The following is a 22170-nucleotide window of genomic DNA, read 5'->3' as shown; positions in this document are numbered from 1 at the left end:
CCATTGCTTAGTCACACAGAGACTAAACGTGAATCAAGAAAATGTAGCAAATTCCATTTAATATGGGTAAATAAAATTGAAGCTAAGAAAAATCAGATGTATTCTAAGCACTCACAATTTAAAGATTATTTTTTTACTGACTTACCACATGGCTTACCATCTACATGTCTTGAAGATCATAAAATAGACTTAATATCAAGTTCTCAATCACCATGTAAAGCACCTTATCGATATGATCAAATTGAAAGAAAGAAATTCAAACCCAAGTTAAAGAATTGTTAATCCGAGGACTCATTAGGCTCAATAGTTCTTCTTTTGGTGCACCTGTCCTATTAGTTAAAAAGAAAAATAATACCTATAGGATGAGCATTGATTATCGTGCCTTAAACAAAATCACTGTCATGAATAGATATTCGATTCTTAGGGTAGACGATCTCATGGATAAACTACAAGGGGTCACAATATTTAGCAAGATAAATATTAAATTTGGATATCATCAAGTATGATTGGATACGCCTGATATTTTCAAAATTGCATTTAGGACTCAATTTTGACATTATGAATTCCTTGTTATGCCTTTTAGTTTAACTAATACACCAGCCACATTCACTTTATGATGAATCACATATTTTTGAAGCATCATCATTGTGTAATTGTTTTCTTTGATGATACATTGGTTTTCAGTAAGAATGAGAATGAGCATTATAAACATTTATCATTGGTTTTCAAATTATTATAAAAAAATTAATTATATGCTAATCTTGAAAAGAGTGAATTTTTTCAAACCCACATTGAGAATACTTAGGACACATTGTTTCATTTGACGGTATTAAAGTTGATCTTAAAAAGATAAAAGTAATTTTTAATTGGTCGATACCTAAAAATGTACATGAATTACGTTCTTTTTTAGGTATTGTCAGCTCTTACAAAAAAAAATTGTGAAAATTTTTTCATTTCTTGCATTTGTCTTTGACAAAATTATTAAAGAAAGGTATTGTGTATCATTGGTTTGACAATTAGCAAAAGTCTTTTGATTTACTGAAACATACCTTAACACATGCTCTTGTTTTGCAATTACTTAAATTTAATAGACAATTCTTCCTAATAGTCATTAATGCGATTTGGAATATGAGCTGTCCTTATACAAGATTCACATCCCATAGCTTACTCTAGCTACAAATTTAAACTATCTGAACTCAAGTATTTTACCTATGATAAGAAATTACTAGCTGTAGTACAAGCTTTACGTCAATGGAAATACTATTTAATGGGATCTGAGTTCATGATCAAATCTGACCAATAAATTATCAAACATCTTCTTAGTCAGCCACAAATTTTTGATTGTCATATTAAATGGATTGTTTTTATTCAAAGTTTTCATTCACTTATTCAATACCAACCTGAAAAAGAGAATGTTGTGTCGATTTTTTAAGTAGAAGATCAAGTATCCATAACATCTCTGTTATATCTTTTAATTTTCTTATCTCTATTAACGATACCTATAACAAACTTATCAGTTTTTGAGACTAATTGGAATAAATTAGTTGCAAATAACTGGATTCCAATAGATTCATTGTCTTATATTGATGGATTTATATTTTATGAGAAAATATTATGTGTAAGTGTTCCATTTCAATCATTTGTATTGCACGAAATTCATTGTCCCTCATATCAAGGTCATAAAGGTATTATTTTTACTTTGCGTACATTGGTCGGAGATTTTTACTAGCCACAGATGGAATATGATATTTTACTTCCTCTAATGGCTCAAATTGTTGGAAAATGCTAAGATAACTTGAGAACTAGTTGGGGAATGAGAGAGAATGCTATAGAGAGAGGAATTTCAGAGTTTCATTGCTAGAAACACTGAAATTTTGCTTCTACCCTACTCAAATAGCCATGAAACCTATCAACTATAGCTTAAGACCACCAAAAAGACTATTGCCCCCTTTTGTATGCTGTTACCTATACTAGAAGGACCTTGGAGGGAAGAGTTAAGCAACACCATGGTAAGCAATATGGTTTATTAATGCATTTATTGATTTTTGAACAACCATGTGAATATATTTCAATGGATTTTATAATTGGTTTATCTAACACCCAAGCTAATCATGATTTGATTTGAACCATTGTAGATCGATTTAACAAACAAACATATTTCATTCTATGCAAGAAAACATTAACTACATCTTAAGCTGCATAATTATTTTTAAAAACTATTTTCACTAATCATGGTTTGTCAAAAGTTATTATTTCTAACTATGATTTTAGATTCTACAATAATTTTTAGACCACTTTGTTTGCTAATTTAGGTACAAAGATTGATTTCTCATCTGTATTTCATCTTGAAAAAAATAGACAAACAGAAGCTACTAATAGTACAATTTTAAATCTTTTGCGTGTATACACAATTTCAAAACCACAAACATAAAAAATAAACTTGTATTTATTTTATTTTACATACAATAATACATCACATACAACTATACAGAAAGCACCTTTTAAAATCATTTATGGACATAGATTACCTACACTTGTTACATCATTGTCAAACAAAATTAAAGCTGCTAATGATATTGTCAATATGCATGTTACAATTTTGCTAAAGTCAAAGACATGATTGTAAAAGCCCATTAATCATACACTAAACAAGCTAATAAGAAAAGAAAAGCTATGAATTTCAAGGTTGATGATTATGTTTGGTTACGCATTGAAAAGAGAATATTACAAAGTGTTGAGAAACACCTTGTTGTTAAGTTAGCTCCTAGATTTTATGAAAAAAATCAATGTCAACATTTAAATTAGAATTACCATAACACTAGAAAATCCACAATACTTTTCATAGCAGTTTGTTACGACCTTTTAGAAGTAAATTACATGTTCACCCTGTCTATGAAAATTCTCATTTGTTAGAAGAAGAAACGTAAATGCTTAAATCCGAAACTATCCTAGACACTAACTTATGACCACTAAAACTAGCTGTAGATACTCTAGATATTTGGTTAAGTTTAAAAATCATCATATTGAAGAGGTCCAATGGATGTACACCCATGATCTAAGTGCTTACCCCTCACTGCTCGCTCCACATTGAGCTGATAGCAATTGAGAACAATTGATTCTAGGAGGCATATTCCACGGTGGATTTTGTGAGACCATGGTGGATTCCGTGAGGTTTTGCGGTAGATTTCGTAAAACTATATTTATTTACCAGGGCTCGTACATATGGTGGATTCCTCGTGCGAGAATTTGATGGGGACGCATGTCCTTTTCGAGCGTCGTGTTAATTTAATGTGCACGTGGGTGGTTCCACAGCAGGTGATTCCATAAAATATATATTTATATTAATGGATGTTTATGAGTTTAGAGTGCACTCGTATAATTAAATTAAGGTTATGATAGAGTTCCAACCTATTTATTTATTTTGTAGCTAAAGACTGCTAGGTATTCACATTTGTCGGTTTAATTTTATTATTTTCTAGCAATTGTGAATGCTTCAGTTGATGTGTAGAGTAAGCGACTGTGGTGTTGAGAAGCACTAGGTGATAGCGTGTATTCAAATTACCTAGAATGAATTATCATTTTTGATGGATATGTGTCTTATCATTAAATGCGTGGCACTAATATCTATTTAGGCGTGCTTATTTATTGAAGTGCTTGACAAATATTTATTATGTTAAATGCGCATGGGTGCAAGGTTTAAATATTTTATTATTGGACATTGTATTTTGATACATACGGACTTTTGGATCGCCTAACCGCTTTATTCTTTATTTGGATAAAAGCAAACACAAAAGCTAAAGCATGTTTATTGTAAAATTGAGCTATTTTTGAGCTTTGAGATAAATAAATTTATAAATACATACCTTGTGAAGTACTCACACAAGGCATGGGGGGAGATTGTACCCAATTAGTCTTTTTGTCTCATGTCGTGCAAGTCTATCTTTCTTTTTTAAAAGCTTAAAGTAGAGTTATTTGTTCTTAGGGACCTTCTAGCACTCGCTACGTATGCATCCAACGTCCGATTTGTACACCAGTATAAATAGTAACACCCAAATCTTTTTGCTGAAATATGTCAGCAAAGAATACTTTTTGCTGAGAATCCTCAGCACCCAAATTCATTTGAAGAATGAAATCAACAATTTCACAATACATTGCGAGAGAACAGACCTGTAAGACATATGACAACTCTTGATTGTTAGCATTTAGCAATACGAAAAATTCTTCCCTGGTATTTGAGCATGAAAGGCCCTCATAGAGACCATCTATCCGGTTTTCTTCTTACAAAACACTTGCAATCATCAATTCTTTTTCTTTTCTTTTTACATATTGCATGGAAGCTCTAAGCATATCAGAAATATGTTAAAAACACAAAGTACTTTCAGTGCATACACCATAAACACATGAGGAAAAATGCCGCTACCAAGAGGTGAGAGCTTTCCCTGACTTGTACCACCATTGTTTTGCAAGACAGTGGTACCTAGCAAAAATTCAGTTCTCCTATTGGAAGAGGATAATCCCTCAAGGAATCCTTATTTCGTTGATAAATACAAACACTCATGAATTGGATAGCTCTCTTCCTATCCTTGCCTGGATCTGTGCATAGGCAGATCCATCATCCAAAACTTTAGTCTCCATTCGAGACTCAGCAATAAATGACTGCCCCAGAATAATAGGATAAGAACAGGAGTTCTGTACAAAGAAATGATAAGACTCACCCACATCTCCAATAGAAATCTTCTCATTTGGACAAGCAACATACAGATCTCCTGCAGTATTGTTGGTTGCACACATGCACTAACCATGATCCACATCAATTGGCCATCTACCAGTATCATATAAACCTTGCACTATGACATTAATATCAAAACCATGATCCAAAAGAGCAACACAAGGAGTCTCAGTCTCACTAAGCTTGACAACAATTTCTGTAGTCTTATAAGCCTAGTGACTTCGAGAAAAATAGCTTGGAGGCACCAATCTAGGCGCATCTTCATTCTCATCATACTGTACGGGTTGAAGTAAAGAATGAAGAGTCTTGTTGAACTGCAAACATAGAGCTCCATCTATAGACTCCTCAATAATCTCCTCTTCACAATCAATCTCCTCAATCTGCAACCCAAAGAGAAGAGCCTCGGCAATAGCTAAAGCGTCTCGATGGATCATATACTGCATTGGCTTTTTAATAATATTTTGTTTTCTTTTTATGATGTCAATAATAAGATAATGAAACTCTCTTTTGGCAATCCCCAAGACTTCTCCAAGTGTAAATTCAATTTCACAATTAAGAATTTGATCCTCAAGTACAATTTTCAAGTCCGTGGTTATCTTGATATCGGATAATAGCTTGAATCTAGGTTGCTTTTCTAGCTTCGAATCCTTTGTCTTTGGGGCCTTCTGGTTTTCTTATACTTTTGGCTTGTATACATCAGCCATACTCTGCTCTGATATCCTGAAGAAGAAGGTTGAACATCTAGTTCACTCCTCCTAGTTGCCCTCTTCCATCCTTCAGGTTGATCATTATCTCTTTTGCGTTTTTCTTCAACAAGCGCTTCAAATCCTTGAGATTTTGCAATGTAACCATAGATAGAAAAGACATCTACACGATCATTCCATCTAGTCCCTTTTCTGATTGCATCTCCTATGGATGAAAGTTTACATGATGAAGCTTTACCTTTCTTTTCTGCATGCAGTGTATAAGACCATAAAGGAGACTTGTCCTTTGGCAAGCTCCAATTGAAGACCATAGGCAACAAATTCTCTTGCTACCTCTTGCATCACATAAGAAGAGCATAAAAGAGATTCCTCCAATAACTTTTTCATACCTCTTTTGTCGAAATTCGTTTTTAGCGGTTGCTCTGCATCTTTGAAACATATCATCGTGTCCTTCTAGACCACCAACTTCACTCTTTTCACCTCCTCAAAGTCTTGACAGTCCTTGCGCTCCTAGTCTGGACTATTGCACCATATGCAATGGCAAACACGATCATTTTTGGAAGAATTCATAGGAGTAGAAGAGGATGGGGTAGAAATTGGAGCTGAGTTAAGTGGTTGTTCTTTTTTGGTTATCTTAATTTGAAGATCTTACAAGTTTTTTGAAATTTTTTTCACCATGTCTTTCACAGTCAGTTGGTAGATGGTTTGACAACTGCAGTAGGAATAGGCATAGGCATAGGCATAGACATAGAAATAGACATTGACACATGATGAGAAATAGGAGAAGAAGTGAATGGAGCAATAGGAGATGTAGGAGAAGTAAATCCAATAGAACGACGAGACGAAGACCCTATTTCGATACCTCCACAGCAACCACCTGAGACACGCTCTCTCGAACCGCTATGAGAGCGAGGAGTAGCTCTTGTATCCCGAGCCGACCGCAGGCTCAGTGCATCCAGATCTCTATAGCATCTTCCTGAACCACTCCCTCCATCTGGCCCAAGTATGAAGCATCGATCTTGTCTGCTATTGGAAATTGAAGCATCATAACGCGCCAAAGTAGATCTAATAGAATGACATGATGGTGTTCGAGATAGCTCTTGGTCCACCATATCTTTGAATCTCACCATCTGATCTGGAGACATATGTGTGGAGATATACGTAGTATCTCCGTCTCGTCAGTCTGCTTTGGAGCTGCATCACCTATGGGATTTGTCACACCTGCGGGGATGTCTACTCTAGTCACTTCAGCTTTTGCTCAGTCATCCGGTGGCATCCCTATGGGTGCTATTTCAAGAGATACTAGCCCCATAGGTACACCAGATGTATAGGGATCTCTGGGATATGCCTAGGTGTGTGGTCGTAGGTGGGAGAGGACACATCTTAAGCATACGTAGAGGGGTATGGATACCTTATAGATGATAGGATATGAGTCATCATTATGAATGATGAGGGGAGGAGGGTGATGGCTTGAAAATACATGCAAGAGTTCTCATGTTTCTATCAAACTATGCATTCACTGAGTCAATGTTTGAACTATCCCATTAAGCACATGCGCAATATGATAAAATATGTTTGAAATATGTTGTAAATCTTGGGCTAAAACACGTTTAAAACCACATCAATGTATGTAGCAATATATATGTTCAATTGCATGTCAACCAAATCAGAAACTCATGTGTTGATAAAGAGAAAAGACAACATATTATTGTAGGACCAATTCTCACTACAAGATATAGGCCTTATACCAACATTAAAAGTGACGAAAATATTCACAAAGAAACTTGCCCCCATCATCACAAAAAACATCATTATTGGCAATGCCATAGAACACTCAATATTAGTGTCGTTATTAGCGTCACTATTTGTGTCGGTATGCGTCACTATTTGCGTCGGTATGCTGATACCGACACAAAAAGTGATGATGATAATGACCGACACAAATAGCGACGCTGATAACGACGCTTTGCGACGCATTTTGCAAGACACGTGCAGTAAATTTGCGATCCTAATAGCGATGGTAATAGGAAAAAAAAACTTTGTGGCAGGGCAGCAAGCTGCCCTACCATATATAGCACTATATGCTTTATTTGGGCCATACAAAATAGTTTCAGTAATGTGTATAAAGCTCATGTAAATAAATGTAAAGTATACTTAAATCATAATACTGATACATGAAATAAATACATGATCGCGTAATGAAAGCGGCCGGTACAATCATAGCAAGATACTACTACTATATAGAAAATGTCTACACAGATCACATGACCAAAAAACAAGAGTATGTGAGCTCTAGGGATCCAAGGGTGAGCTATAGATCCTCGCCATCCGAAACCTTATCCCATCGCAAAGGAGCATTGAACAGACGCTGCAAAAAAAGAAACAACTACACATTATCCACCATACAATAATGCATTTTAATTAAACGTAGTAACTACGGACAAGAAAGATGAGTGACTTACAGGGTCACCCCGTCCATACAATCGATCGATTTGGTGCACAGATCGGATGCCGTAAGCGCGCGTAGTGAGCGTTGGAAGGTCCCCAAGAACAAAAGAACTCTACTTTTTGCACACAAATCAATGTAGAAGACTTGCACGACATGAACAAGAGACCAATTGGGTGCAATCTCCCTCCATGCCTTGTGTGAGCGCTCCACAAAGCATGTATTTTATGTATTAATCATCTTTAAGCTCAAATAATAGCCCAAATTACAAAATAGCACGCTTTTGGCTTTTGAGTTTGCTTTTGTGCCAAATAGAAATAAAGCTAATGGGCGGGCGTCCAAGAAGTTAGGCATACCCAATACAATGTCCAAATACAAATATCTAAATCATGCGCCCATGCGCAAATAAAAATAATAAATAAATATCAAACACCTTGATAAATAGGCGCGACAAAATATAGGCGCCATACCTAAGGTATGCGTCCATCAAAATATAGATGATAACTCGAATACATGCTATCCTCCAATGCTTTCCTCCACCACTGCTGTTACCTCTACACATCAATTGAAGCATTTACAATCGTTAGTAAAATAATACAATTAAACCGATAAAAGTGAATACCTAGCAGTCTTCAGCTACATAAATAAATCAATTGGTTAGAAATCAATCCTAACTTTAATTTATCACGAGTGCGCACTCTAAACTCATAAACATTTATTAATTTAATATGTATTTTGCAGAATCACCCGCTATGGAATCACCCATGTATACACTAAATTAACGAAACGCCCGAAAAGGATAGGCGTCCCCATCAACTTCTCGCACAAAGAATCCACTTTGTGTATGAGCCTCGGTAATAAAAGTTTATGGAATCCATCGTAAAACCTCACAGAATCCACCGTGGCACGGAATCCACCATGTAATATGCTTCCTGGCATCATACTCTCAGGGTGGGATAGCAATTGTCCTGAATTGTCCTCAATTGCTATTAGCTCAATGTGGAGCTAACCGAGTGGGGAAAGCATTTAAGTCTCTAGCGTGCATCCATTGGGCCTCTTCAACAGGATGGTTTTTAAACTTGACCAAATATCTAGAATATCTATGGCCAATTCTAGTGGTCATAAAGTCAGTATCTATAATAGCTTCAGGCTCAAGGATTTTAGTCTCTTCATCTAACAAAGGTGGGTTTTCATAGACAGGGTGTACAGGTAATTAGCCTCTAAAGGGTCGTAATAAACTAATATGAAAGGTGTTGTGAATTTTCCAATGTGGTGGTAGTTCTAGTTTAAATGCATTGTCATTGATTTTATGAATGATTTTGAATGGTCCATAGAATCTAGGTGCTAATTTCACAACTGGGTGTTTATCTACACTTTGTTATCTATGTTTTTCTATTCTTAACCAAACATAGTCATCAACTTTAAAATTCATGGCCTGTCTTTTCTTATTGGCTTGTTTTGTATATGATTGCTGGACTTTGGCAATCATATCTTTAACTTCATCAAAAATAGTAGCGTGCATATTAGCAATATCATCAGCAATCTGAATTTTATTTGATAATGAGGCAACAGGTGTAGGCAATCTATAACCATAAATAACTTCAAACTGTGCTTTCTTTGTAGCAATGTGTGGTGTATTGTTATATGCAAACTGAAGTAAATGTAGATATGTATTCCATGTGTGTGGTTTTGAAATAGTGTAAGCATGTGAAAGATCTAAAATAGTACTATTAGTAGCTTCTGTTTGACCATTTGTTTCAGGATGAAATGCAGATGAAAAATCAATCTTTGTTCCTAAGTTAGCAAACAAAGTAATCCAAAAATTATTGCAAAATCTAGAATCACGATCAGAAATAATAACTTTTGGTAAACCATAATTAGTAAAAACAGTTTTAAAAAACAAATGAGCTGCTTGAGATGATGTTAAAGTTTTCTTGCATGGAATGAAATATGCTTGTTTGCTAAACCTGTCTACAGCAGTCCGAATCATATCATGATTAGTTTTAGTGTTAGATAAACCAATAATAAAATCCATAGAAATTTGTTCCCATGGTCGTGATGGAATAGATAAAGGCATAAGTAAACCATACTGTTTACAATGATGTCTTTTAACTCGTTGATAAACTAAACATTCAGAAACAAAGTTAGATACATCAGTATCCATATGTGGTCAATAAAAATCTTCAGTCAATGTATGCAAAGTAGAGATAATGCCTCTATGACCTTGATATGGAGGACAATGAATCTCATTCAAAACAAAAGATCTAAATGGAACTGTAACACATAATCTCTTTTCATAAAACATGAATCCATCATTGTATGACAGTGAATTAATAGGAATCTAGTTATTTGTAACTAATTTATTCCAATTAGCATGAAAAGTAATATCCTGGTGATAAGTATCTTTCATAGGGATAAGGAAATCAAATGATATGATAGAAATATTATGAATGGTCGGTCTTCTACTCAAAGCGTCGGCTACTACATTCTCTTTTCCTGGTTGATATTGTATAAGGGGATGAAAACTTTGAATGAAAGCTGCCCATTTGATATGTCTATAAGATATTTGGGGTTGACTAAGAAGATGTCTAATGCTTTGTTGGTCAGTCTTAATCATAAATTCAGAATCCATTAAGTAATGTTTCCATTGTCGTAAGGCTTGTACTACAACTAATAATTCTTTATCATATGTAGAATATTTAAGTTGAGATGGTTTCAGTTTACAGCTAGAATAGGCTATGGGATGATTATCTTGCATACGTACGGTTCCTATTCCAAATCCGCTAGTATCAGTAACTACTAAAAGGAATGGTCTATTGAAATCAGGTAGTTGTAATACAGGAGCATGGGTTAATGCATGTTTCAATAAATCAAAAGATTTTTGTTGATTATTAGTCCAGTTATACACAATACCCTTGTTTAAAAGTTTAGTCAAAGGCAAAGCAAGTAATGAAAAATTTCGCACAAAATTTCTGTAAAAACTAGCAAGATAGAAAATAACGTAACTCATGCACACTTTTGGGTAGGGCCAATTTAAAATTGCTTCTATCTTTTTAGGGTCAACCTTAATACCTTCTGATGACATAATATGACCTAAATATTTAATTTCTGTTTGAAAGAATTTACTCTTTTTCGGATTAGCATACAATTGATTATCTTTCAACAATTTGAAAACTAAAGACAGATGTTCATAATGCTCTTTCTCATTTTTATTGAATACTAATATATCATCAAAGAATACTATAACACAATGCTGATATTTCAAAAATATGCGATTCGTCATTCGACTAAATGTAGCAGGTGCATTAGTTAATCCAAAAGGCATCACTAGAAATTCATAATGTCCAAATTGTGTTCTAAATGCAGTTTTGAATATATCAGATTTATCTAATCTCACTTGATGATAACCAGATTTAAGATCTATCTTATTGAATATGGCAGAACCTTGTAGTTTATCCATAAGATCATCTACCCTAGGAACCGGATATCTATTCTTAACAGTAATTTTATTTAGGGCACGATAATCAATGCACATGCGATAAGTATTATTATTCTTCTTTACCAATAAAACAGGTGCGCCAAATGGAGAACTACTAGGTCTAATTAATCCTCTGTTTAGCAATTCTTCTACTTGATTTTGAATTTCTTTATGTTCGATTTGATTATGCCTATATGGTGCTTTACATGGTGGTTGTGTACCAGGAATTAAATCTATTTTGTGATCTTCTGGACGTGAAGGTGGTAGTCCAGGTGGTAAATCATCAGCAAAACAATCTTTAAAGTGAGCAAGAAATTGTTTATGCCTAGGATGCATATGTTTTTTTTAAGCTTGAAGGTCACTCATCCAAATTAAATAAGATTTGCTACTTTTACGTAATGCACGTTTAGCTTGGGTATGAGTAAGCAGTGGAAAATTATTGAATGCGTGCATACCATTCAATGTAATTTTTTTTCTCTGAAATGAATTTTAATTGAACACGTGGAATAATCTATGTCAGGATTATACTGATGATGCCAAGGCATACCTAGGATAATATCAATGGACTGCAAAGGTACAACTAGGAAATTCCTTCGTTCAGTGTATTCACCAATTTTAATTTCTAAGTTATGCACTTCTTGTGTTCCATTATATCTTGTGCCTAAGAATGCTGCTTTAATGTGATAATGTGTAGAAATAGTTTGTAATTTCAATTCATTCACTAAATTTGTAGAAATAAAATCATGTGTGCTACCATCATCATGCAAAATAATATTTTCTTTACCATGTACTAAACATTTCATTATCAACAAAGAATGTGGAGTTGGCATACCTGGTAAAGTGTCTGAAGGAGTAGCAATGTTGTCATCATCTTCCGTAAAGTCAGGCATTTCCTCACGTTCTTCATCTTCCATTACTCCAAGATAATTGATATGGATAGGTGGTTTCTTCGATTGGCAATTAGCTGCTAGATGTCCAAGTTGATGGCATTTGTAATAAACTATAGGTTTGGCTTTAGATACATTGTTGGCAATTGCAGGAAGTCTAGGAATATTGGGATTTGGCTGTGAGGATGGCTTAGGGTTTTGATTGGTATTTGATGGCAAAGCAGGTGGTTTTGTCCAAGACTTATGGAATGATGATGGAAGAAAACTATGATTATTGAATCTTCTAAAATTTTAATTGAATTTCTTGGAACCATAGTTACCATTTGCTTGAAATTATTATGGATGGTTGTCTCTTCCTCAAATCTTGTCTTCAGTGTCATGAGCCAAAGAAATCGCATCTTCAAGGGTTGTTGGCTTGAACATATTGACTTCAGCATAGTAATGTCCAAGTAAGCATGACATAAACTTGCGCTTGTGAGTCGCTTCAGGTATATCTTCAAGCATGCGGAGTTGCAGTAAGGCATTCCAAAAACATTCAGTATATTGGAAAATAGGCTCACGATCTCTTTGCTGTAGAAGATCCCATTGCTTTATGGCTTTTTCATGGAATTGAGGAGGAAGGAAATTCTGCAAAAACTTGTTTTTGAAACTCTCCCAAGTGGTGGGACAATCAATACTCTTGCGAACCATAGTCCACCAAAGAGATGCTCGATCGATTAAATGATTAGTGACACATTTAATTTTGTCTTTTTCAGGATATGTCTCTTCATGAAAGTAATCATCAAACTGATTGATAAATGCAAGTACAGTCTTTCCATCTCGAGATCCATTGAAAGTACGGAATTTGAAATTTCTTTTACTTATCTTTGTTTCTTTGTGGATGGATTGAGCTTTGAGCGTCACATCGATGGTACGTCGGATAAGATCTTCGGGTTGCGGTCCATCTTTATCGGTGGTAGATCATTGCAAATCAGCTAATTGAACTTGCAAAGCTTGTCGGGCTCTTCGTTCTTCATCAAGCTGCATAATAATCAAATCCAATTTTTGTTCCATCGTAGGTTCAGGAAGATCGCCTTTAGCCATTAAATCGTCCATATTTTGTTCCTTCATCCTGTAAAAATCCAAAAGACCTCACTCTCTCAAAATCTGATTAGCGGGATGAGCGTAGCTCAAAGTCGGGTATACAAGGCTTATAGATTTTTGCTTGGCTTTTACACTCTTCGTCTTTTGCGGTTGCGAGATTTGTTGTCTTCGTAGAAATTGCGTATGACCTTCTGCGTGTGCTGAAAATGGTTCAACAAGTCTGCGTATGTGAATAGAGTCTTCTAGGGAGTAATTTTGTAATTTTGTGCTTCTACGCAGAAACAACCTTTATGGGAGTAATTGAGATAAGTCAGTAATGATCTCTGTGGACTTGCAGGACTTGCAGAGTAAAACAACTTGGAGGACTTGCAGAACTTAGTAGACTTTGGAAGTTTGAAAGCTTATGTAACTAAGCTTAAGCTTAAAGTGACTGTCATGAATTCAATTTTAGGAGGGGGTAGCCGTTTTTCGTCGTCGATTCCGTCTAGCAGATGCCACGATACCAGACAAAAAAATTTGGGCCCCTTTAAGCTTTTAAATAAGCTTATCAAGCTTTTGACTTAAGCTTTTAAGATTTTGGTTATGGAGGAAAGCTTACTATACTGTGGAAAAACGACTTGTAGAAGGAGATGTTGACGTGGTCCTCCACCTCCTCAGGCCGGTCCTTTACGATTAGAGGCTGCAGAGACAGAGGTTCTTGACCGCTAGGAATCCATTCATATCCACCGTTCGCGATGAAATTGATTGTAGAGCTCGATCGTTCTAGGAGCTCCGTCTTCGCACAAGATGGATAGTGATTGGAAGCTATCGATCTCAGCTTCGCTCTGATACCACTGGTGCATAGATCGGATGTTGTAAGCACGCGTAGTGAGCGTCAGAAGGTCTGCAAGAACAAAATAACTCTACTTTTTGTACACAAATCAATGTAGAAGACTTGCACGACATGAACAAGAGACCAATTGGGTGCAATCTCCCCCCATGCCTTGTGTGAGCGCTCCACAAAGCATGTATTTTATGTATTAATCATCTTCAAGCTCAAATAATAGCCCAAATTACAAAATAGTATGCTTTTGGCTTTTGAGTTTACTTTTGTACCAAATAGAAATAAAGCTAATGGGCGGGCGCCCAAGAAGTCAAGCATACCCAATACAATATCCAAATACAAATATCTAAATCATGCGCCCATGCGCATACAAAAATAATAAATAAATATCAAACACCTTGATAAATATGCACGACAAAATATAGGCGCCATGCCTAAGGTATGCGCCCATCAAAATATAGATGATAACTCGAATGCACGCTATCCTCCAATGCTTTCCTCCGCCACTGTTGCTATCTCTATACATCAACTGAAGCATTCACAATCATTAGTAAAATAATACAATTAAACTGACAAAAGTGAATACCTAGCAGTCTTCAGCTACATAAATAAATCAATTGGTTAGAAATCAATCCTAACCTTAATTTATCATGAGTACGCACTCTAAACTCATAAATGTTTATTAATTTAATATGTATTTTGCGGAATCACCCACTATGGAATCACCCATGTACACACTAAATTAACGAGACGCCCAAAAAGGATAGGCGTCCCCATCAACTTCTCGCACAAAGAATCCACTTTGTGTATGAGATAATAAAAGTTTATGGAATCCATCGTAAAACCTCACAGAATCCACCGTGTAATATGCCTCTTAGCATCATGATCAATGCAGTGAGACCGTGCCTCTTTGCATATCGAGTCTCAAGGCCGTTGGGATCGCGGTTTGTAATGGAGTGCTACAAAGAAAATAAAATACAACTGTTAGAAACACGATTGTCAGTACAAAGGATATTTCCAAAAAATATTCTAATTCTTATCTAGCTATTGAGGACTTCTCTTAGTAGTTTTGACTCTGAATGTGGGCATCATTTGAGAATACAAACTTAAGGTGAACAAAAGAAAAACTTACAATGTCCTCCAGATATGTCATATGGCCATCACTCCCAAGATGATGGACCACTACGGTCTCTAGTCGTTCCCTCGCCGCCTGGCGCTACTATCTCCAACGTCCTAGAGAATCTGTAGCCTTCTCCTTAAGTTAGCGCCAGTCATCCATATCTAGCCACTCAGGCTTTGAAGCCCACTCTTGAGTGCCATGCGTGCATCCGATCGTCTATGTATACACACATGCACTCCATCATATAGCCCGTAGAAAACTTATCTACTGGGGCTGTTACCGAAAACTCTTCATGCAAGGATGTTACTATGTAATCCTTGTTCCTCTACGGTATGTTTTTTCAATGATCCAAGAAGTTATGCTAAAAAACTTGTTGGCACAACTCTCTCATACGAGCCATCACCCTCCTCCCCTCATCATTCATCATGATGGCTCATGTCCTGCCATATACAAGGTAGGCATACGTCTCTAGGATATGCCTAAGATGGGTTCTCTCCCATGTGCAACCACGCTCCTTGTCATATCCAAAAGAGCCCTGTACATCTGGTATATCTACGGGGGTAGTATCTCTCGGAGTAGCACCCATAGGGATACCACCTGCGTATGGCTGAGAAAAAGCGGGAGTGACTGGAGTAGACGTCCCCATAGGTGTGACAAATCCTACGGATGACGCAACTCCAACAGAACGACGAGACGGAGACACTGTGTCGGTACCTCCACAACAGCCACTTGAGCTACTCTCTCTCGTACCGCTACAAAAGCGAGGAGTAGCACCTATATCTCGAGCCGACCGTGGGCTCACTGCATCCAGATCTCTGCAGCATCCCCCTGAAGCACTCCCTCCGTCTTGGCCTAAGTCTGAAGCATTGACCTCGTCTGCTTGAAACTGAAGAATCAAAGCGCACTAAAGTAGATCTAATAGAATGGCCTTATGGTGTCCCAGATAGCTCCTAGTCCACCATATCTCTGAATCTCGCCATTTGATCTAGAGACATACACATGAAGATCTCCTGTAGCTCCTCGTCACTCATCCCTCGACTCATTGTGATGATCTAAATATCCACAAAGGTCACTTGCACAGACAAAAATTGATGTTAGCATAATCAATATAAATCATACAAAGCATGATAATATAAATCTTAAAAAAGTAATCTTACTTAAAATATATAACTTATGTATCCTTATAAGCGAGTCGTCAATGAATTGAGTAGGTGGATGCTCCAAGTATGAAGTACCCTATGGTCCCATGTCAATCTCCTGACACAACTCCGCATACACTGGAAGGTCGATAGACATGTCACCAAAAAAGGATGAGTCCACCTCATTCTCAAAGAATTCTTGGACTCATGTATTTTCATCATTGTTACCCGATACTGGCTCCTCTGCATGCTCCAAGCTTTCAGTGGCCTCCACCCCTTGCAATATCGACCCCTCTATTTGCATGATGTCCTCATCTATGCTCGGAACATCGCTTTGATCATATACTCTCGCACTTCGAGGAGCTCAAGGTATAATGTACCACCATCGAGGTTGTCGGGGGTTTGGATAGAAGATTACATGTTCACAATCACGTACAAGAGAGATTTAACTATTGTGACATGTATAATATTGTAATACAATTAAAAAACACATGAGTTCATACACCTATTTACAATGGGCCGGCAACACAAACGTGTCACACAAATCTGTCTTTTTTTTAAATCTTTTTAAAGAAATCCAGATGGACCTCGTCGAACTATTGCTCTAGCTCCTTCGAGTACCACTTTGAACCACTGCATATTGAATAGAGAAGCTACAATAATCCATCATGACAATACTTTGCAAGTTCCCAATATACTCCATCTCATCTATAACCATGTTTGGATCCGTTGCTCGTCGTCGGCTCTCTTGCTCGAACCTTACCATGATACCACAATTTGTTGTGGAGGGCATTTTGTCAATACGCTTCATGTGAAAATGCCATCCGCGTGACCACGACACACTATATATTTTGTACTGTACATTGAAACACTCAATTAGTTGTCATATATAAAATACAGATATGATAAATTCTAAATATATCATTACCTTTTGTCTACATCCCCTCGAGAATTCCCACTCCTCGATTGAGACATTCTCCCCTTTGCGAGACGCTGCGATCAAAGCTCCATGTAACGATCGCGTTGACATAAACCACAGCATCTTCTCCATGCACTCGGGATATCGAATCGATCGATGGTGCGTACTACGTTGAAATTCAGATCGCGCTTCCTCTTGATCTTTCCTATCTTGCTGCTGGTACACCTAGCGAGCCATGTCTCCATCGAGGCATTGCACAATATATAAAAGCAATTCACTTTCTCCTCCGTTGAAGCATCCATTCATTTTTCTATCCCATTTCCAACCACCACATCTCCAGTCAGTCTATCATTGTCCTTCAGTGACCATAGCATACTGTTGTCTGAATCCACCGTTGGTAGCCATTGTGAAATATGCACTAATGACTCAGACACTAACCTACCTTCAGCCATGTTACCTTCTGGTCGAGCTCACTATCGCACAAAGCCTTTCAGGGTTTTCATGAAGCACTCCAAGAAGAACATCCATCATGTATGAATGGGTCCAGCAATCTCCACTTCATCTACAAGATGCACAAGAAGGTGGATTTGTATCGTGAGCATGCTGGTAGGTAGGTATTTCTCAAAGAGACAGACCATCTCCACTGCTCCCCACCTTGCGGATTCAATAGAGAATGTCTTAATCTCCTTCTGTGAGATCCATTGCACTAAAGTCGACTAGGCCACTTACAATCCATTCGTAGTACAAACCTGACATATCTTATGCTAATCATGGGATTTTAGCCTTGGTAATTGGTCGTCTTTAGAAAACGCGGACCTGAGAGAATGCATCATACCCGTCGAAGTGCGGATAGACTTGACTATTTGCTTCACAATGCACTCTTCTTTATTGGACAAAACCTAAGGAGCGCGAGATAGCTGCAAGTGATCATCAACACTTCACTGTGGCCAAAGAACCTCCATCTTACCTACCTCCTTCAAATCCATTCATGCCCCTATAGTGTCTCTCTTTCTTGTGATGTGGTCCCATAGCAAGCTGCCCACATTCTTGAAAATATGCATGGGATCCAACAAGTGGTTGATTTGTAAGTGGGTCCAATATGGTAACTTGTAGAAAACTGAGAACCGTCGCATTCCGTTTGGATGTGACTGCATGTGGACTATTTTCAACTCGTACCAGCTTTGGGCATTCATACGTACTAAAGGTCATCATTAGGGGAGTTTTGAGGTCTCGAAAATGCCTTTTAGGATGTGGAGAGAGAGTGCTCTAGACCAATAAGAGCAAAGCCTCCGTAACGGAACTTCTAATTTAAAAAAAATAAAAAATTATTTTACAAAAATATATAAATATGATAATATTACGAATTTGTATTTTTATTATGTATTTTTAGTCTCTTATATTCGTGATTATGACATATTTTGCATTAATGGCATAGAGTCTCGGCTACTTTTATTTAATGATGTTTCTAGATTAATGATAATGACTGATGTAATCGAAATTCAAATTGGTGAAAAGCATGGCGCTCAGTTTTTTCCCTCGTTTCTTTTATTCCTCTATTGTTTTTCCCTCCGTTATGATAGCCTAGTCCTCTCTCTCTCTCTCTCTCTCTCTCTCTCTCTCTCTGTGCATGTATCTCTCTCTTCTACCATGGATACAGAAATTCGACCTTCAACAAGGCGTCCAAGCTCCCAAATCACATCCATATCAGTGTTTAACTCATTCCAAACTGATGGAAGATGGATTCCTACTATCATTAGCAAAGGTAGTTGGATCACCATGCAACAAGCAAAACGTGGAAAAAGGCAAAGACATGAGAGCTCGTTTATCTCTGCTTGGAAGGGCAGAATCCGAGATTTTAAGCTTGGAGCAAATAAGAATAGTATCAAAGAGGTACTAGTGCAACATGTGTTCATGCATAGAGAGCTGTGTTTGAAACCTGGATCTTCAAAGCTTCCAATGCATAGACCAAATTGTAAGAATTTGATTCTTAAAGTTTTTCCTTTCTTAAACATGGTTTAGGTTTTTCCATTATAATATTTGTTTGTCTTGTAGATGTCTATCCCTCTAATCTTGAGGAATGGCAACCAGTGGAATCTATTATTGATGTTATTGATGTTATACATGGTTCAATTGGAGAAGAAATGTATAGAGGTAGAAAGAAGACAGAGCTTGCAGAGAATGGAATATTCTTTTATGACCATTCTTATGTTATTCCTATGCGGTGTTGCCAATGGGGATCAATAAAACTCCTTCCTTTGCCAGATTTTTCAAGCTTTGAGTGGCCTTTGCCAAGTCCAGCTACTAGTGAGGGCTATAGATGTAAGATATTTTCTGAGATCCAGAAAGCACTAAAATCTAATATCTCAAGTAGGCTAAGCAAAGTTACTTTATTTATGCCTATTAATATATTTATTGATTTCTTCTCTAATATGGAGATAAGAATAACAAAAACCATGCTTTCAGTGAAGAGACTAACATATGATCATATCATACAATTTGTTGATGAAGGATGGGATACAAGGACAGAAGGAAAAATTATATGTAAGATAGATCAAGACTCTATAGCTTGTAAATATATGATTGCTACTCAAAATTTTATCCTTAGCTTTTACTATAGTCGATGGCATTTTGTTGGTAGTAGTCTAGTTGCTTTAGACCAGAATCTTAATGATTTCAGCAAGGATCCTATTGTGGATCTTGATATTTGGTTCAACGAGTATATTATTGCAATCTTAAAGATCAGAAAATCATGTACGCTACATCAAGTGAGGATGGATTTACAAAATGAAGACATTGAACTACCATGCTCCTTTGTATTCCAACTTGACAAGAAACGAGTAAGTTTTCACATCATATTATATCTACTTAGATGTATATCAAGATCTCACTTTCTAACTAACAAACATTTGTAATTTATTTTTTGCAGATATCGAAAAGGAGAGAAAATAAAATACACTGCAATGACATTCAAGAAAAGATATCTTTACTATCAATATAAAATACATGTACAAATTTTGTAGCAGATGTCTATCTGCCATCTCTATGAGATATACAAGGGCTGAAGGGCAAATTTCTATATATGAAGGCCTACAAGGCGATATGGCAAAGCTATTTCTTTTTTGGAGAACTATCCTTTCTAGGAGTCCTTTTGCCTTTCTTTGATGTCTTGGGTATAGAAGGTGTTGAAGCTGTGGATTTGCCTTCCGTGGTTATAGGCACCACATCTCCTTCATGGTGCAAATCCCCACCAATCTCTGTTGTTGGTTGTATACAATTGATTATCATATACTTCAAGAGCTTTGCTCTGATGTACCAAATATGCTCAGATGTATAGCAATCCTTCGAAAACTTTCACACATTTATAGAAAAAAGAGTTTTAGTTCATTATTGTTCTTACAATAGACTATATTTTTATCATCAATGGACTATTTTCAATTAATATCTATCTTAAAGTTTAGCATCTTTCATATTACCTTTACATGTTTATCATCATTAAGATAAACAAAGTTAACCATTCTTCTAGCATTTGCAATCACCCTCCAGCCACAAGAATGGCTATCATCCTGATGGGGACACTGCAACCACCAACACAAAGTAAAACTATAAAGAGGATGAATGGTAGTTCATAGAACAAACTCATGTTTCAATTATTTTAATGAATAACTTACTGCAACTTGTCTATATTGCATTGTTGCAAGCAAATCAGATGGCATAGGGGGTCTTTTCTCTAGCTCTTCAATTAATCTTTTGGCACCTCTGTATATAAAATATGTTGAAATTTAGAGTACTTACAAAAAAAAGAATTGAAATATCAAGGAGCCCTTGGATAATATAACTTACAATTTAGCATTTCCATGGCTTCCTTTCATAGAGTTGATTAAAAAGCATTGCTTATCCACAAGGTCTATTGCAATCAAGCTCCAATGAGAACTAAAAGCAATCATATCTCAACAAATTAGTAGGATAAAATCTCAAAAACTCTAATAGAATATTGAATCACTTACTTTTCATTATATGGAATTATAAGCAGCTCCAAAGTATCGAAGTCAATCAAATTGAGCCAGTGCTCAATAAAACTTGCATCAAGCTCATTCCTCATAAAGAATGAGATAGATGGATCAAAAACCTCAATTTTTTGTTGTATATCCAAAGGAAACTCATGCATTATACACCTAGAAAAGGCATAGAAATAGTGAGTATAAACAAGAAAAATCTTATTGCTAAAAAAATATCAAAAAGTATAAGTAATTATGGATGGACATACCTTAGGCCAGCAAGAATAAGACTGTCATTTACTTCTCTTCTTTTATCCTTAAGAATCTGAACACATGCAGCATCAAAGGAGATAACCTCAGTTCTTTTGCCTAAGTCACCAGGTAAGAAACAAAACACACTGAATCCTTTTGGATTAGTTGCTTCAAGAAGGGTGGCTAGCTCATTTTCAAAGGACTCTAGTTGCTCTATTTCCCTTTCTTCAACCCTTTGCCTCCTATACTCTCTCCATTTATCTGCTTGTTCCTCTTTAGCCTTCTCCTCTTTTTCATGTTGCCTTGTATCCTTCTCATGGGTGACATCCTCAACCCTGACACCAGAATCATCTTTCTTTCTTCTAGCTGGGGGCACATTAAGGATATTAAATGTCTTCATATCAGTGAGGGGAATTGGCTCAAGGACCTTTGAAAATCTATATCTTAGCCTCCTAAGAATTACCATGTCCTTGTCCATGAGTGTGAGTCTATGAGCATGAGCAGCACAAATGTAGGCATCTTGGAAAAACTCAATTAGAAAATCCTCTGTGGCTTCTTGTATACAATTAAGAGCTGTTCTTGTCCATCTGAAACT

The 22170-nt window shown here is 36.5% G+C and overlaps 1 protein-coding gene across 1 annotated transcript; it reads right to left on the bottom strand.

Annotated features, from left to right (window-relative positions):
- Window positions 1–20342: 20342 nt before the first annotated feature.
- LOC148033615 (uncharacterized) lies at window positions 20343–21252 on the bottom strand. The gene is made up of 4 exons (XM_087682336.1): window positions 21169–21252; window positions 20997–21084; window positions 20802–20903; window positions 20343–20676 (listed from the first exon to the last, which is right to left on the bottom strand). The coding sequence occupies exons 1-4, from the start codon at window positions 21195–21197 to the stop codon at window positions 20437–20439; spliced, it is 459 nt and encodes a 152-aa protein (XP_087538462.1). The 5' UTR covers window positions 21198–21252; the 3' UTR covers window positions 20343–20436.
- Between the last annotated feature and the right edge of the window lie 918 nt (window positions 21253–22170).

Source organism: Lygodium microphyllum, chromosome 7, assembly GCF_053477565.2.
Source record: "Lygodium microphyllum isolate KBCC chromosome 7, Lygodium_microphyllum_v1.1.10, whole genome shotgun sequence".
NCBI lineage: Eukaryota > Viridiplantae > Streptophyta > Polypodiopsida > Schizaeales > Lygodiaceae > Lygodium > Lygodium microphyllum.
The sequence above is the reverse complement of the archived record's forward strand: the minus strand, read 5'-3'. Positions and strand labels throughout refer to the sequence as shown.